Raw genomic sequence first — 19,364 nt, 5'->3', positions numbered from 1 at the left:
ATGGGAAACTAGCAATATCGACGCCCCCCCCCCCCGCCCATGGTTGGGTGACAAGCCCAAGGACGCACTGGCATGAGGGCGGGACCTACAGAAGAGATGTCGGGAAGGCTTGTTTCCATCCCACAAAACCATATTCTCAGCACGTCCTTAAGCACCTACTGGGTGCAGTGCCTGCAGACTGAGTGTCACGGGGAGGGGCCTGCAGAGGACGGTAGCTCGTCGGAAGAGGGCTGCGGAGGTCGCAGGCTCGCGTTGGTTCATAGGGGTAGGAGGGCGCGGACAGCTCTAGGACTTGAGGTCCCTTCGAGGGCGTGCCTTTGGAACCGTGGCGTGGAGCCGCACAACCGCCAGTTTGGGGCAAGGGTGGCCCCTGCGGCCGTCCTCGTCTCCTCTCGCTGCTTGGCTCTTTTTAAGAGCCGGTACCACGCGCCGGCGTCACAAAGCGCCGCCACCGTGCGGGGCAGCCCAAAAGAGGTGGGGAAAAGGGAGGAGATAGAAAAGAGGGGGGAGGAGGAGGTGGAGGAGGGCGGGGAGGGAGGGGCGCGCGCACGCGCGTCGGGCCGCTTGCCGCTGAGAGCCACCCCTCCCTCGCGGCGCGCGCCCCTCCTCCCTCCCTCCCTCCCTTCTTCTCGGCTCCGTCGCTCTCGCGGCGCGAGGCGCTCTAGCTCTTCTCCTCCGTCTTCTCTGCTGTCGCCCCTCCCCCCGCGCAGCCGCCACTGCCGCCGCCGCCGCGAGACCCCCGCGCGCCGCTTTTCTCCTCCCTCTCCGGCCCCGGCGGCCCCGGAGGAGAACGACAGAGCGAGAGAGCGCGGCGCTCCCGGGCCGGCTCGGCCCCCTCCGCTCACCATCGCTGGCCCTTCGCCGCCTTCCTCCGCCTCCACCTCCTCTCCCCCCCCCCAAGTTGAGGCCCCCTCCGGGGGGGGGAGGCCCAGGACCCGGGGCGAATTCCCCCTAACTCCCTCAACCCCTTCCTCTGCCCGGCCCAAGTGTGAAGAGAAGGGCCCGGCCCGGCCCGCGTCGTGTGTGAGGAAGACCCGGAGCGGCCCACGGGCCGTCTGGGGCCTGGTCCGGCCCGCCCGGTGGGTGAAGACCGGGGCCCGGTGCGGCCCGGCCCCAGCGCGAGCGGAGGGGAGGGGCCTGGTTGGCCCGGCCGGTGCGTGAGGACTGGGTCCCGGCGCCGCCGCCGCCGCGATGGCCCAGCAGCAGATGACCAGCTCGCAGAAGGCCCTGATGCTCGAGCTGAAATCCCTGCAGGAGGAACCGGTGGAGGGCTTCCGGATCACCCTGGTTGATGAGTCCGACCTCTACAACTGGGAGGTGGCCATCTTCGGACCCCCTAACACTCTCTACGAAGGCGGCTACTTCAAGGTACCCCCCACCCCCTCCGGACCTGGCTTCCCCAGCCGAGCCCTCTGCTCCCCGCCGCTCTCGGCTGTTTTCGGGGCAGAAGTGGGAGCGCGGGTGAGCGGAGGGGGCTCCTCACCTCGGCAGCCCCCTCCCCCGTCGGTGGAGGCAGGAAGGCCTTGCTCACCAAGTGCTTTTTCTTTGTCATGGGGGCGGGGGCGGGGGCGGGGGCGGGGGGGAGGCCCGTCTGCCCTGGGAAATGGGAAAGCCTCTCCTCTGACGAGGGTAGTAGCTCCTGGGGAAGGAAGGCTGTCTTTTGTTTTGTTTCTCCAGCTGAGGGTGTATGGGAAGAAAGGTAGTCTGTCTTTCCCTTCTCGTTGTTCCATCAGAATCATCCCAGCGCAGGCTGGAACTGCCCCAGAGGGCAGGGTGACCTGCGCTTATTGGACTTTTCTTTTTTGGTGGAGGTGGGGGTGGGGAAGGGGTACTGGCTTGTCATCCCAGAGGCTGCCTAGTGACCTGACGTTTTGAGGATTTTTTGGGGAGTGGTATTTCCAACTTTGCATTCCAGTGGGCGGTAGTGGGGAGTAGGACCCTAGGGTGGTAAAAAAGAGTGCCTGAGTTTTCTTGCCATTATCTATTTGAGAGAACTTTAATTTTTTCCTTCTTTCTGTTCTCATTCTCTGTTTACTTCAGTGGTGTTTCAGAATGCCCTTTGCCCTCACCCTGCCACTAACTTTACTTGGCTTGTTTTTTTACGTGTAGAAATAATCCACATGTAGAAGGTGGAACATGTCATGCAGGGAGATTGATAGTTCCGCACTTTAGGGAGACAAAATTGAAACCTTTTGCTCAGGTTAACTTTAGCAAATGGGGTGGTCTCACGGTTCAAAAGTATCTGAGGTGAGGTGGTTCACTGGCTGGGATGGCTCCTTAGACAGCGACTATAGATGTAGTTTCTGTTGTTTTCCACGGTTTAGAACCGGAGTTATTATCATTCCTGAACCTAGCGATTTTTTTTTTAAAATCCGAGGTAGGTAACTTGAAGACGCTGAGTTGTTAGTTTGTTCTTTGTTTTTATTTTAGCTTTTTTGCAGAGATGGCTCACAGACTGAAGGTTTGAATATTTTAAAAGGTGGGGCCGGAGAGAGGAAATGAGTGCTTAGGAATCCATTTAATTTTATTTTTTTGTTTCCAAAATTAAATAAGAGATCGGTGAGCCAACTTCAGTTTGTTTTGAAGGGAGGGACTGTCTTGGCACAAGTTTTAAGTGAGTATCTTAGTCATGTAGTTACGATGTGTATTTTTAGGACTACCCAGTTACTTAACTCTTGTTTTCTAAATGTATAAGTCTCAGTTTCAGGCTTGAAATTGGGTCGATTTTGTAGAAAATTTGAAGGATTGATGTGGCAGTGTTTAAGATTCATGCCTGTGGTAGTCACTGAATAACTTAGTGAAAGCACGTTTTCGTAATAGTGTATAAGAGCAGTATCCTTACCAACTGTGTGCTTCGTCTTTTGTGGTGAGCATACACAATACTTTTCAGATGTAGATATTTAAAATCACTAAACGTACAAGTTATTAGTGGTAAATTGGAGAAGGTATTGCTGTGTCTATGTTGAGGCCTCTTTTTCTACTGTGGTGTCACATATAAATTTTCATTTATAGATACTGTAAAAATTATTTGCACAGAATGGAATTTATGTGATAACTTTTTACCAAAGTAATATTTAGCAAAATCTACTGGCTAACTAGTGGAATAAAGTTTAATTTCCTAAAAAGTATCATCATTTGGGACAATTAATAGTCAAAGTAAATGAGTGCTGTTTAGAATAATCTCATTCCAATGCAGTTTTTTTTTTTTTTTTTTAAAAAAAACTCTGAAAGAAAATAGTGGGTTGTAAATTGTAATATTTTTGCCTAACTGGGGTAGGAGTATGGAGAGCCCTTTCAGTTTGGAATAGGTAGTATGGAAAGAGGATTCGTTGGGGCAGACATTGATTAAATTAAATACTTTTTAATAAAGTGCTGGTTAAAATAATATTTAATCTTCAGTCTCTTTGTATGTGCTAGATATCTTAATCTTTGATTTTTTTAACCTTTATTTCTGACATAAAAATATTTAAAAAATTCCTGAACAGTTTTCATAATTTAGTGTTGTATGAGAAGTTTAATTGCATTTTCTTCTACCCTTTATCGTATGGCTTTTTATGCTATTACTCTTTTGTTGGAAAAGGCAAATTTATGGTCATGAGCAGTTAATACCGGTGATAGGTTTAAAACCATTGTTTATTTCACTACTTCTGTTTTAAAACAAGGCTTTTAGTGTTTTGCACTACAGCTGCAGTTAAAAGTTGGCACAGAGCTTTCCCTGCCACTGTTGTCCTCCCTTATCAAATGTTAGTCCTTGAACATTTAGTATAATTCATTTTAAGTTAAACTTTTTTCCCTATTTTGCATAATAGTTTCTGAAGGCAGCGGGACTGCCATTCATTCTCTAAATTTTTCATAATGTGACTCCTTTAACTTTTATATATTAATAACTTTCTAACTGATCTTTTTCACCATGAAATAGTTGGCTGCAGTCTGTTTTAACCATGAATCTGTTGTGGCGGAGATGTGTGAGATCAGTATTTCACAGAATTGTTTTGATTCATCCTACCTTTTTTTTTTTTTTCACCCTAATACGTATAATTCTTAGTTTTAGGGGTATGGATGTATGATGGGTAAAAGTAGTTTTCTTGTGTGTGTTCTGCATAGTTTAAAATAATTTTTGGCCTTGCTTTTTTCTTGCCCAGTTTCTTGATCTCATTGATTGACCCTCTGAGCTTCTTTGCTTCTTGGAATTTTTCCTCTAGGGGTCAATCATGCACAGAGAGAAAGTAGGAGATGACCTAGAACACTGAGAACACCCTGAGCTTGATTTTGCTACTGTGGAGCAAGTCAGAATTTTATCATGTTACTGGAATAATAAATTGTTGGTCAAGTCGGCAATTAATGATGACTTTTAACAAGTTCACCCCATCCCTTTTAAAACGACCTGTCCTTTCAGATAACTCCTGATAATGATCATAAGTTAGTGTGGCTGCTTTCGTATAAAACTTCCTTGGAATTATTGCATTATTTATATCAAAGCATGATAGCAGTGGGAGGTCTTGTGGTGTAGTGGTTAAGTGGTTAACCAAAAGGTTGGCAGTTCAAATCTACCAGCCGCTCCTTGGAAACCCTGTAGGGTTTCCTAACCTAATAACAACAACAACACGATACCAGTGAGTCTAGAGATCAGAAACATTGCTTCTTTCATGATGTTCATAATATGAAGTTTAAATAGTAGAGAAAGCTTATGAGTTTTGCAGTTAATTTTTTTATAGCTTTAATTTTATTCAGTGATCTGATTGTTGTTGTTAGGTGCCGTTGTGTTGGTTCCGACTCATAGCGACCCTGTGTACAACAGAACGAAAAAACTGCCCAGTCCTGCGCCATCCTCATGATCATTATGCTTGAGCCCATTGCTGCAGCCGCTGTGTCAGTCCATCTCATTGAGGATCTTTTTCTTTTTCACTGACCCTCAACTTTACCAAGCATGATGTCCTTGTCCTGGGACTGATCCCTCCTGATAACATGTCCAAAGTATGTGAGACGAAGTCTCGCCATCCTCGCTTCTAAGGAGCATTCTGGCTGTATTTTTGATTGTAGTAATGAAATACAACTGTGCTCGTATTTAGGAAACTGTAGACTTAACAATTTAGAAAATATTTGCTATATACTCTAAAAGTTTTTTTAATAGGAGCTTCTTTATCAGACTTAACATTTTGACTTTTAACGAAACTATTCAATAATGGTTTTTTTTTTTAATAAAGCAGTAAACATTATCAGGCTTCATTTGTTCTAGAATAAATCAATCTATTTTCTGCCCCTCCTCTTAAAAAACAAAACAAAGCACCAAACTTAACCTTTTTACCTGGCAGTGTCCTTCAGATTATAGTACATTCTATTTTATGACTGTAATTCTTAGACAGACCTTTTAAGAAACTAGTTTTTACCCTTTTTGCTGATATGGATCCTTTTGAGAAACTGATGAATTTTGACTGGGGGAAAATGGGCACACATAAACTAATTTGCATATATTTTCAGAGGGTTGACTGATAGGTTAAGAGTCCCTGTTTTAAGGGCTTTGGATAGACAGCCTAAAAACAATTAAAAAGCTCCTTAAAAACGATAAAAGTAGTGCTTCCCCCGTACAATTACATGATGAACTTTTAAGTCAGTTAAAATTTTCTGTTTTTTTCTTCTCAGTGAACTTTGAGAATAGCTGTTAGGGCATTTCTTGTCCAGTAGGAGAGAGCAGTGAACTAAGGCAACAGTGTAAATGGAAACATAGTTAATTTTCAAGGCTTTTGGGCACTCTGTGAAGTTTCAGATTTTTTTCCCCCTATTTTTCAAACAAATATAGCTCCTTAGTGTTATTGTAGAATATGCTTTTACCCAGCTGATTCCAAGATGTATGTTTTTCTACTTTTTTAACTTCTCTGAAATTGGGACATCTTAAATGGATGAAGTCTTACTAACAGCCAGGTGGCACTTGTGACCCAGTTGTGAGAGAACATTCCATTGAAATCGTCTGATAAAATTTAAAAATATACCAGTGTTAAAGTATCTTCAGTTTGATAAAATAGGAATTTATTTGTGAGTAAAGGGTTTGGGCCCTAATTAATACTTTCTTGGCAGTTTGTTGATTCTCCTTTTTTGGAGATTCGTTGTTAGTAAACAATACTGAGCGCTCATCAAAGGCAAAGCCCAATGGGAAGAGTCACTCCCTTTTAGGTAGTAAGGGAAGTATTAGGACATTGTTAACCTTAGAGCTTTTATGAGTGATCTTCATAAAAATTTTGTGTAGACTTTAAAATACAGACGTGAGGTGTAGGTATTATTGACACAATTGTAGATAGTAATTAAAGGCAAAGTTATTAAAGTTTTAAAGGCAGTTAGAGCATTTGTCAGCATAACCACTATCCATCATGATAAAATGCTCTGTACCATCTTTCCAACTTAATATTAGTGATCCTAGTCTAACTTACCGGAAGAAACTGTCGGTTTGGTGACAGCTGAGTTAAAGGAGGACATCCAGCAAATTGGTTCACCTTTGCTAATTTAGTGTTGTTAGTTGCCATTGAGTCAGCTCTGACTCATGGCGACCTCATGTGCAACAGAACAAAACCTTGCCCAATCCTGTGCCATCTCCATGATCATTTGTATATTAGAGCCTGTTGTTGCAGACACTGTGTATTTTGAGTGCCTTTTAACCTAGGGGGCTCGTCTTCCAGCACTGTATTGGACGATATTCTCTTGTGATCCAGAGGGTTTTCGTTGGCTGATTTTTAGAAGTAGATCGTCAGGCCTTTGATCCTAGTGTGTCTTAGTCTGGAAGGTCTGCTGAAACCTGTCCACTCTGGGTGACCCTGCTAGTATTTGAAGTACCGGTGACATAGTACCTGTGACATAGCTTCCAGCATCATAGCAGCATCCAAGCTATCACAGTATTACAAACTGACAGGTGGGTGGTGGCCGCGAATGTAGTTATGGAAAATAATAGTGAGGAAGAGTTACAAACTCAGGGTTTAGGACTATAGAATTCATTTTGCTGTAAGATCAGATTAAAAAAGTTTGTTTTATGATCCTGAACTTTTTTTGTATTGCTTCACATACAACTAGGTAGATGTCTGAGTAAGCTTGAGCCACTTTGATTGTGTTCTATCATCACAGAACTGATTTATTTCAACTTCATTCAGCAAGAACTTGTTATTTAGAGTTTATGCTTATATACTTCTAAATTAGTTGATTTTGAAGTGAATGGAGTAATGGAGGTGGTGTAATTGAAGAGATAATTTCAGTTTAGATTGCCAAGGTTTGCTATTACTTAAATGTTTTTCCATATGAGAATTGGAAAAATTCAGATTTTGGAATATGTGTTTAAGATTTAAAGTGCACAGTCTGCTTTGAACATCTTTGCCTGATTTGTTTTAGTAACAAAAAAAATGTTTTGATTATAATACAAATGATGAGTTGCTGATGTGAATTTATTGGCAAGGTAAGTAGAGTTACACTTAAAATATACTAAAACTTTGAATGCCGTGTCTGTTGCAGTTATACACTACTACCCTTAGTACATAAGGAGCTCTGGTGGCACGGTAGTTAAGCACTCGGCTGCTAACCAGAAGGTTGGCAGTTCAAACCCACCAGCTGCTTCACAGGAGAAAAGACCTGGAGAGCTGCTTCTGTAAAGATTATAGCCTTGGCTAACAGATACCTGAGGAAATGCTCACGGTCATTAGCCATTAGAGAAATGCAAATTAAAAGTACAGTGAGGTACCATCTCACCCCAGCAAGGCTAGCATTAATCCAAAAAACACAATAAATGTTGGAGAGGTTGTGGAGAGACTGGAACACTTACACACTGTTAGTGGGAATGTAAAATGTTATAACCACTTTGGAAATCGATTTGGCGCTTCTTTAAAAAGCTAGAAATAGAAGTACCATAAGATCCAGCAATCCTGCTCCTTGGAATATATCCTAGAGAAATAAGAGCTGTCACACGAATAGATACATGCACACTCATGTTCATTGCAGCACTAAAAAAGATGGAAGCAATCTAGGTGCCCATCAGCGGCCAAATGGAGAAACAAATTATGGTATATTCACACAATGAAATACTGCACGACGATGAAGAACAACAGTGAATCTGTGAAACATCTTATGACATGGAGGAATCTGGAAGGTATTATGCTGAGTGAATTTAGTCAGTCGCAAAAGGACAAATATTGTATAAGACCACTGTTACAAGAACTCAAGAAAAGGTTTAAACACAGAAGAAAACATTCTTTGATGGTTACAAGGGTAGGGAGGGAGGGTGTATTCATTAACTAGGAAGTAGACGAGAATTACCGTAGATGAAGGGGAAGACAGCACACAGTATAGGGGAAGTCAGCACAGCTGGACTAAACTAAAGCTAAGAAGCTTACTGACTACAACGAAACTCTTCAAGGGACAGAGTAGCAGGGCGAGGGTCTGGGGACCATGGTTTCAGGGGACGTCTAGGTTGATTGGTGTAACAAAGTTTTTTTTTTTCTTTAATTGTTGTAGTTTAAATGAAGTTTACATTTCAAGTTAGTCTCCCATACAAAAATTTATGCATACATTGTTATGTGACCATAATTGCTCTCCGCATACTGTGACAGCACACTCCTCCTTTCCACCCCTGATTCCCCATGTCCATTCAACCAGCGCCTAACCCTCTCTGCCTTCCCATCTCACCTCCGGATAGAAGCTGCCCGCTTAGTCTCTTGTAGCTACTTGAGCTAAGAGACATACTCCTCATGAGTATCACTTTATGTCCCACAGTCTAGTCCAATCCCTGTCTGAAGAGTTGGCCTCAGAAATTGTTTTATTTCTGGGCTAATAGAGAATCCAGCAAACAAAGCTTATTAAGAAAATGTTTTGCATCCTACTTTGGTGAGTGGCGTTTGGGTTCTTAAAAGCTAGTAAGTGGCCATCTAAGATGCATCAGTTGGTCCCAGCACACCTGAAGTAAAGGAGAACGAAGAACACCATAGACACAAGGAAAGTATTAGCCCAAGAGACAGAAAGGGCCACATAAACCAGAGATTTCATCAGCCTGAGACCAGAAGAACTAGATGGTGCCCGGCTACCACCAGTGACTGCCCTGACAGGGAACACAATAGAGTTGCTGATGGAGCAGGAGAAAAGTGGGGTGCAGAACTCAAATTCACATAAAAAGACCAGACTTAATGGTTTGATTGAGACTGGAGGACCCTGGAAGACATGGCCCTTGGACTGTCTGTTAGCCCAAAACTAAAACCATTCCCAAGGCGAACTCTTCAGACAAAGATTGGAATGGACTATGGAACATAAAATGGTATTTGTGAGAGTGTGCTTCTTTGTTCAGGTAAACACATGAGACTAAATGGGCAGCTCCTGTCCAGAGGCAAGATGAGAAGACAGAGAGGGTCGGGAGTTGGTTGAATGGACACGGGAAATCCAGGGTGGAAAGGAAGAGTGTGCTGTCACAGTATAGCAGAGCAATTATGGTCACATAACAATGTATGTATAAATTTTTGTATGAGAGACTAACTTGAATTGTAAACTTACACTTAAAGCACAACAATTTAAAAAAAAAAAAAAAAAAGATTATAGCCTGGGAAACCCTATGGGGCAGTTCTGCTCTGTCCTGTAGGGTTACTGTGAATTGGAATCGACTCTACAGCAGTGGATAGGGTTGAGTTGAGTATCCTTAATACCGTAATAATAGGTATAAGGAGCTAACATTTATTGAGTGCTTACTATGTACCACGGACTTTATGTAAAATACATGATTGTTCTTTGAGTCTAGTAATATGATAATTTATTATTCTCATTTCATATATAAGGAGACTGAATCACACAGCTCATTTAACTTGCCCAGGGGTTCTCATCTAGAAAGTTGTAACATTAGACTACTTGATTGTAATGCCTGTGCTGTTCTCTTACTGAGATTTTTGACTATTTAAGATGATATTTGAAGGTATAAAAGTGGAGCTTTAAGAAATCAAAATTATGGAGCATTTTATAAGGCACTATTTTAAATTTTACTTAAGTTTAAAGTTCGCAAGGGTAATTACCTCCTCCAAATTATGAGGAGAGATGCTGTGAGGACTTCAATTTATATTTCTTAGATCCACTGGAAAAATTGGATTTTTTTTGGGATCTGTAGTTTTGGACTATTTGAATTAGAGAATGAAGAATTATAGTGTTGTGTCAGTCCATCTCATTTTGAGTCTCCTTTTTTGCAGGCCCTCTACTTTATTAAGCATGATGTCCTTCTCTAGCAATTGGTCCCTCCTGATGATGTGTCCAGAATAAGTGAGATGAAGAATGAGGGAAAAAAAGCACATGATCATCTCAGTCGATGCAGAAAAGGCATTTGACAAAGTGTCCACCTTCCTTTTATGATCAGAACACTTACACTATGTATAGAAGGGAACTTTTGATAAAGGCCATGTATGACAGACCCATAGCTAACATCATACTCAATGATGAAAGACTTTTCCTATAAGATCAGAAATGAGACAGAGATGCCCACTTTCACTCAGCTGTACTTGACCGTCTAGCCAGAGCAGTTAGGCAAGAAAAAAAGACATCTGTTATGGATTGAATTGTGTCCCCCAAAAATATGTGTTAGTAAAACCCTAACCTCTATGCCTGCCAGTTATATTCTCATTTGGGAATGGGTTGTCTTTGTTTTGTTAATGAGGCAGGATTAGTGTAGGGTGTATTTTGAGTCAGTCTCTTTTGAAATACAAAAGAGATTAAACAAGCAAGCAAAAGATAGATGGGATAAGATAGATGCCAAGACACATGGAGATCTCCAAGGCACCAGGAGACAGAAGCTGAAGAGACAAGGACCTTCCTCCAGAGCTGACAGAGAAAACCTTCCCCTAGAGCCTGTGCTCTGAATTAGGATTTAGAGCCTCCTAAACTGTGAGAAAATAAATTTCTGTTGGTTAAAGCCATCCACTTGTGTTTCTTTTATAGCAGCACTAGATAACTAAGACAGCATCCAAAATGAAAAGGAAGAAGTAAAACTAAACGCAGATGACATGATCTAGAAAACCCTGGGGAATACACAACACGCGCGCATGGGCGTGCACACAAGCCTCACAGAGCTGATAAATGAATTCAGCGAAGTAGCAGGATACAAAAATCACAAAAAAACTAGTCAGTTGGATTTCTATACATTAGGAATAAACAATCTAAAATGGAAATTAAGAAAGCAGTTCTATTAATAATAGCATCAAAAAAAGAGAGGATTAACTGTAACTAGGGAGATGTAACACTTGTACGCTGAAAACTACGAAACTTTGCTGAGAGAAATTAGAGAAAAAATAAATGGAAAAACATCCCTTGTTCATGGATTGGAAGGCTTAATAAAGATTACAATGCTACCCAAAGATATATAGGTATCCCCTACTCTTTGAAAGTTTGCTTTATGCCACTTTGATGAAAGACCTACATTAGTACCTGTTTTTGCTAACCAAAAGAAGTCCAAAGAGAATTTTTGCTTTTACGAAAAGTGGAAGTGTAGTGTTCAGTGTTTGTGTTGCAGCAAGCAATTAAAGAGGCAGTGCACATCCAAGCATCAAGCGTGTCTTCCCCAAGCTCCTCCCCTGGGAATTACACTCAGCATCTCGATGTCCAGCCATCGTAGCTTTGAACTATATCTGTGAGCATCTGTGCTTTATTTTGATTTAATTTGTGCATCTGTTAGCAAGATGTGTCATAAGGTATCAGAAAAGCCTAAGAGAGTTTGTAAGGGTTTCTGTGTGTTATTTGGTAGGTTATTTTTTAGGTCTAGGAATGCTAAACAAATTTTCCCATATAAATGAATGTTAATTACTTCTCTGCTGTATGCCATCTTGGCTTATGGAAGATTTCAGAGGAGTGGTCTACTCTCAGAGAGGGAAACCTGTATACAAATTCAGTACAGTCCCTATCAAAATCCCAGCAACTTTTGTTGTTTATCTTCCAGAAATAAAAAAACTTATCCTAAAATCTATGTAGAATTTCAGGGAACCCAGAATAGCTAGAACAATCTTGAAAAAGACTGAAAGTTGGAGGACTCACACTTCCTGATTTCAAAACTTATTACAAAGCTACAGTAACCAAAACAGTGTGGCATACACATAGACATCCAGATCAATGGAATAGCATTAAGAGCCCCGAAACAAACCCTCACGTTTATGATCAACTGATTTTTGACTAATTTGCCAAGACCCTTCAATAGGGAAAGAATAGTCTCTTCAACAAACATTGTTGGGGAAACTGGATATCCATATGCAAAAGAAGGAAATTGGAGCCTGTTTTAGTAATCTAGTGCTGCTATAACAGAAGTATCACCAGTGGACAGCTTTAACGAACAAAAGTTTATTCTCACAGTCTAGTAGGTTAGAAGACTGAATTCAGGGTGCCAGCTCCAGGGGAAGGCTTTCTCTGTGGGCTCTGGAGGAAGGTCCTTATCCTCAGTCTTCCCTTGGTCTAGGAGCTTATCAGTGCAGGGACCGTGGGTCCAAAGGACACACTATTCTTCTGGCTCTGGTTTCTTAGTGGTGTGAGGTCCCCTGTCTCTCTGCTTGGTTCTGTCTTTTGTATCTCAAAAGAGATAGATTTAAGACACAACCTAATCATCAGATGACAGAATGGTGGACAGTCACACAATACTGGGAATCATGGACTAGCGAAGTTGATACATTTTTTTGGGGTATACAATTCAATCTATAACAGATCCCTACCTTACCTTTTAAAAAAATTAAAATGGATCAAAGGCCTAATTTTAAGAGCTAAAACTATCAGACTCTTAGCAGAAAACACAGGGGCAAATCTTCATGACCTTGGATTTGGCATTGGTTTCTTAAATATGATACCAAAGCACAACAAGAGAAAAAAATAGATAAATTGAATGTCATTAAAATTAAAAACTTGTGCGTCATAAGACATTATCCAGGAAGTGAAAAGACAGTGTACAGAATGGGAGAAAATACTGCAAATCATATATCTGATAAGGGTTTAATATCCAGAATATATATAAAGAACTACGACTCAACAGCAAAAAAGACAAACAACCCAATTTTAAAAAGGGTGAAGGACTTGAATAGACACTTCTCTAAAGAAGATAAACACATGCTCAAGAAGCACATGAAAAGATGTTCAACAAACATCATTAATCATTAGGGAGATGGTCTCTAAATTCAGGTGGGATATACTCAAGGTTGTACTTTGACTCTCACGAGCTTGTTCTAATTTTCTTCAGTTTCGGCGTGAACTTGCATATGAACACTAATGACTGAAGACCACAATAAGTTGTGGAATGACAGCAGGACGTCATACATAAAGAAAGCAAGAGGTCATTAAAAAGACAGGAAAGAAAGAAGAGACCAAAATGGATGTCAGAAGAGACTCTGAAACTTGCTCTTGAATGTTGAGTAGTGAAAGAAGTGATAAAAGAGCTGAACAGAACATTTCAAAGGGCGGCTCAAGAAGATAGAGTATTATAATGACATGTGCAAAGACCTGGAGATAGAAAACCGAAAGGGAAGAACATGCTTGGCATTTCTCAAGCTGAAAGAAATGAAAAAATTCAAGCCTCGAGTTGTAATATTGAAGGATTCTACGGGAAAAGTATTAAATGACGCAGGAAGCATCAAAAGAAGATGGAAGGAATACACAAAGTCCCTATACCAAAAAGAATTGGTCAACTTTTAACATTTCAGGAGGTAGCATATGATCAGGAACCGATGGTACTGAGAGAAGAGGTCCAAGCTCCACTGAAGGCAATGGCGAAAAACAAGCCTCCAGGAATCAATGTAATACCAATTGAGATGTTTCAACAAACAGATGCAGTGCTGGAAGTGCTCACTCGTCAATGCCAAGAAATTTGGAAGACAGCTATCTGCCAACCAACTGGAAGAGATCCATATTTATGCCTAGTCCCAAGAAAGGTGGTCCAACCGAATGCAGAAATCGAACAATATCGTTAATACCACATGGAAGTAAAGTTTTGCTGAAGATCATTCAAAAGTGGCTACAGCTGTGTATCAACAGGGAACTGCCAGAAATTCAAGCTGGATTCAGAAGAGGACATGGAGCGAGGGATATCGTTGCTGACGTCAGATGGATCCTGGCTGAAAGCAGAAAATACCAGAAAGATGTTTACCTGTGTTTTGTTGACTATGCAAAGACATTTGACTGTGTGGATCATAACAAATTATGCATAACATTGCAAAGAATGGGAATTTCAGAACACTTAATTGTGCTCATGCAGAACCCGTACATAGATCAAGAGGCAGTCATTCGAACAGAATAAAGGGATATTGTGTGGCTTAAAATCAGGAAAGATGTACATCAGGGTTGTATCCTTTCACTGTACTTATTCAATCTGTGGAAACCCTGGTGGTGCAGTGGTTAAGAATTATGGCTGCTAACCAGAAGGTCGGCAGTTCGAATTTACCATGCGCTCCTTGGAAACGCTGTGGGGCAGTTCTACTCTGTCCTGTAGGGTCCCTATGAGTCAGAATCAACTAGATGGCGATGGGTTTGGTTTATTCAATCTGTATGCTGAGCAAATAATCTGAGAAGCTAAACCATGTGAAGAAGAACGTGGTATCAGGATTGGAGGAAGACTGATTAACAGCCTGCGTTATGCAGATGACACAACCTTGTTTGCTGAAAATGAAGAAGACTTGAAGTATTTACTGATGAAGATCAAAGACCACAGCCTTCAGTATGGATTACACCTCCACGTAAAGAAAACAGAAATCCTCACAACTGGACCAATAAGCAACATCATGATAGAGAAAAGATTGAAGTTGTCAAGGATTTCATTTTACTTGGATCCACAGTCAACACCCATGGAAGCAGCAGTCAAGAAATCAAATGACACATTGCTCTGGGCAAATCTGCTGCAAAAGACCTTTTTAAAGTGTTAAAAAGCAAAGATGTCACTTTAAGGACTAAGGTGGGCCTGACCCAAGTCATGGTGTTTTCAGTCGCCTCATATGTATGTGAAAGCTGGACAGTGAATAAGGAAGACCGAAGAAGAATTGATGCCTTTGAATTATGGTATTGGCGAAGAATATTGAGTATACCATGGACTCCCAACGAACAAACCTGTCTTGGAAGAAGTACGGCCAGAATGCTCATTAGAAGCGAGGATGGTGAGATTGCGTTTCACATATTTGGAACATGTTATCAGGAGGGACCAGTCCCTGGAGAAGGACATCGTGCTTGGTAAAGTAGAGGGTCAGCGAGAAAGAGGAAGACCCTCAACGAGATGGATTGACACAGTGGCTACAACAGTGGGCTCAAGCATAACGATCATGAGGATGGCACAGGACCTGGCAGTGTTTTGTTGTGTTGTACATAGGGTCAATATGAGTTGGAAACAACTCACTGGCACACAACAACAACAGCAGTGATTAAGAAAATGAAAATCAGAACCACAATAAGATACCATTTCAGCCTCCTTTGACAGCTATAATAAAAACAAACAGGCAAACAAGCAAAAATGGAAAGTAACAAGTGTTGGAGGATATGGAGAAATTGGAACCTTCATCCGTTGCAGTTGGCAGTGTGAAACGGTACAGCCACATAATAGTTCAGTGGTTCTTCAAAAAGTTAAACATATAATTGTCATATGATCCAGCGATTTCACTTCTAGGTATATACCGAAAATAATTGGAAGCAAGGGCTCAAACAGGTATTTGTATATCAGTGTTCATAATGATGATATTCACAATAACTAAAAGGTGGAAACAACCCAGGTATCCATCAACAGTTGAATGGATAAAGAAAATGTAGTATATATACAATGAAAAATTACGTAGCCATAATAGGGAATGAAACTCTGATACATGCTGTAACGTGGATGGAACTTGAAAATGTGACATAAGCTAGTCTCAGAAGGACAAAAATATTGTGATTCCACTCATGAAATACCTAGAATAGGCAAATTTACAGAGACAGAAAGTAGATTAGAGGTTACCAAAGGTTTGGAGAAGGAGGAAGTGGGGAGTTATTGCTTAATTGTTATTGAGTTTCTTTTTGGATTGATGAAAAAGTTTAGAAAGCAGGTAGTGGTAATGGTTGCACAACATTGGAAATGTAATTAATGTCACTGGATTGTACACATAGAAATGGTTAAAATGGCGAGTTTTATGTTATATGTATTTTATCACAATTAAAATAATTTTTTGAAAAGTTGCAGGGAATTTTACTGCATACATCTTTAAAATGTTTTTCCTTTTTAAAAATGGAATATTTTAGATTTAGAAATAAAGAGATTAATATAATGAGCGTTTTTATAACCACCATCCAGCTTATGAAACAAAATATTACAAATACATTTTGATTATAGCTTTAGGATAAGTTTCTAGAAATGGAATTTATGGGTCAGACATGTTCACATCTAAAAATTTTTATTAAAAATTTAATAAAACTTTCACAAAAATTAGATTGAAGCAAGTTTCTAGAAGATTTAGATTTTCTTTTCTTTCCTGTGTGATATTCAGGGTCTGACTAGTATAGGCATCTTAGTTTAATTTCCTGTTACATTAAGTTAGAGGCAGCCACTCTGTGATCTCAGATCAGTTACTTAACAGTACCTTGAGCTCAGAGTCTCAGTTTCTTCATCTGTAAAATGTGGCCAGTAATACTTACCTTGTAGTTTTATTGTAAAGGTTGGAGATAATATATGTTAAGCAAAGTGCCTGGACTGTAGAAGGAATCATTTACTATTACAGCCATCACAAAGCTATCAGAGTTTCAATCTGACTGTATAACTATTCAGGAGCCCTGGTGGTGCAGTGGTTAAAGTCTTTGGCTGCTAACCAAAAGGTCAGCTGTTCAGATCACCAGCTGTTCCTCAGGAGAAAGATGTGACAGACTGCTTCTGTAAAGATTACAACCTGGAAACCCTATGGGGCAGTTCTCCTCTTATCATGTAGGATCGCTATGAGTTAGATCGACTCCACGGCAATGGGTAATAGAAGTGTGTCTAACCATTCAGTTGGATTCAATTTGTGAGAACAAGATAAGGTGAGAAATGGATACTTACAAGCCCTCCTAGGGAGCCCCAGAAATAAAATAGGCTGATGGGATTTAAAAAAAAAAAAAAAAGTAGAGGCAGATGAAAAGGTAGAGGAAGGCAGATTTCATTTCATCATAAGTAAGGATTGCTTTCCATAAGGATTAAAGTGTTTTGGGAAGTACTAATATTTTGCCCCTGGGGATAGTTGAAAGCATGTTGGATGACCCTTAGGGCAGTGTTCTGAGCATATTAAGCCTCTGATGACTGGTTAAACTACTTTAGAACATGTTGGAAACTTCAAAATAAGGATTTCTGGTCTCTACCTCACACTTTATACATCAGAATCTTCTGGGATAGGACATGGAAATCTGGCAGGAATCTTCGTATGGTTCTAGTGTGAAAGAAAGTTCCTGATCCTAAGGTTTATTATGATTCTGTTTTGCTATATTTTCTAAATAGAATGCCTTTATATTCCAAAGATATCTCTAAGTTCTTTGTTAGCCTAAAAAGGTACTTTTAAAATTCACTGTTATATTTATCTGGCTTTTCTCCTCTTCCACCAAATGCCATCTCTCTGTCCGATCATGAAACACATACCTATGAAATGAAAATTTTCTAAATGTATGAGGATAGGCTTTTCTTTAAGCTTTGGGTTTTTTATGTTAATACTTGAATAATTTTCTTTCAAGGATTTTTATGTTTCATGTGTTTTTAATAAGCAGTTAACAAGGCAATTACTTTACAGGATTTCTGATATCTTTCTGGGCCAGTAATAATTTTACTTAGTAAATGAGAACATGAGTAGAAAGTAGTAAGCTGAATATTTTAGTTTCTTAGATAATGGTTTACCATTTAGAGAAGCACTTGGGACCTAAGTAACCAATATGTTCTTTTTCATATATAATTAAATCTTTATCTATTAATTTGTTGTTAATTATAATTAATTGTTGTTAGTTGCTGTCAAGTTGACTTTAACTCATGATGACCCTGTGTACAACAGAATGAAATGTTGTCCAGTCCTATGCTATCTTCATGATTGTTGGCTGTGCTCGAGTTCATTGTTGCAGCCATTGTGTATTTTGAGTGCCTTCCAGCACTATCTTGGACAATATTCTGTTGTGATCCATAGGGTTTTCATTGGCTAATTTTTGGAAGTAGATTGTCAGGCCTTCCTTCCTAGTCTGTCTTAGACTGGAAGCTCTGCTGAAACCTGTCCACCATCAAGTGACCCTGCTGGTAATTGAAATAGCGGTGGCATAGCTTCCTAGCACCACGAAAGCCACCAGTTACCACAAACTGACAGAGGGTGGTGGCTATCATTATTAGCTTAAGAATATGGAAAAGAACATTTAGTTTAACACTTGTTTGTTGTTTTTGTTCTATTTATACTTTCATTTATTCAACAAATATTTAGTGAATAGTTACTGTGTGTCAGGCACTAACACAGTGAACAAAGTGATACAGTGAACAAAGCAGACAAAAATCTCTCTCTTGGAGTTTACCTACGTTCTAGTGGGGAGGTAGACAATGAACAAGTACATGACTTCTTAGAAAGTGATAAGTCTTGAGAAAAAAGCAAAGCAGGGAAGTAGGATCTGAAGTAGGGAAGAGGATATTTAAAAATTTGTTTTTTTTGGGGGGGGGGACATTTTAGATAACCCTGAAGAACAGTGACATTTGAGTAAAATCATAAGGAAGGGATAGAGCTAACTATGAGGATCCAGGGAAGAACATCTTCCATATTGGAGAGCTAAAAAGTAGTTATTCTTTATTGTACACCCTACTGGGTTTATCAAATAGAAGCTAGTGAATAAATGTTATGTGTCTCTGTAGTAAAGGCTTGAGGTTAAATCTTTTTTTAAAAGTGCTTATTAGTAAAACAAATTTTGGAGGTTTTGTAGGTTATGATTTTAGAGCCTGCAAGCAACTTTAGAGACTATAGCCTCAAGACTGCTACTTAAAACTACAGGTTTCCCCGATAGCCGAAAGTAGAGCATTACTTCCGAAACCTTTCGTAAGCTGAAATGGTGTTTGTAAGAAGAAATTACTATTAATTTATATGGGAAAAATTTTTGAGTGTTCCCAGACCCAAAAAAATAACCTGCCAAATCATACCTAATAATACATAAAACCAAAAGTAACACTAACATATACTAAAAGCAGGAATGATATGATAAATACACAGCCTATATAAAGTAGAAATAATATATGTATAGTGTAGTTTCACAGACACGATTCAAAGCTATGGTGGCTTGAAGCTGAGATGCTGAGTGTAGTTCCTGGGGAAGGAGCTGGGTGATGCGACTTTCGCTGCTTGGGGTGCGTGCTCCCTCTTTAACAGCTAACTGCAAAACATGCTGGACGCTCTTTCTGCTTTTCGTTGGTA

At 40.4% G+C, this 19,364-nt stretch overlaps 1 protein-coding gene across 1 annotated transcript in view; it reads left to right on the top strand.

Annotated features, from left to right (window-relative positions):
* The first annotated feature begins 783 nt into the window (after window positions 1-783).
* Window positions 784-19,364, top strand: part of UBE2R2 (ubiquitin conjugating enzyme E2 R2) — a 109,183-nt gene continuing 90,602 nt past the window's right edge. Inside the window, exon 1 of the mRNA XM_004372330.1 lies at window positions 784-1,368. Coding sequence (XP_004372387.1) covers window positions 1,192-1,368 — 177 coding nt within the window. The 5' untranslated portion in view covers window positions 784-1,191. The remainder of the gene's footprint in view (window positions 1,369-19,364) is intronic.

Source organism: Trichechus manatus, unplaced genomic scaffold (genome assembly GCF_000243295.1).
Source record: "Trichechus manatus latirostris isolate Lorelei unplaced genomic scaffold, TriManLat1.0 scaffold00016, whole genome shotgun sequence".
Taxonomy (NCBI): Eukaryota; Metazoa; Chordata; class Mammalia; order Sirenia; family Trichechidae; genus Trichechus; species Trichechus manatus.
The sequence above is the reverse complement of the archived record's forward strand: the minus strand, read 5'-3'. Positions and strand labels throughout refer to the sequence as shown.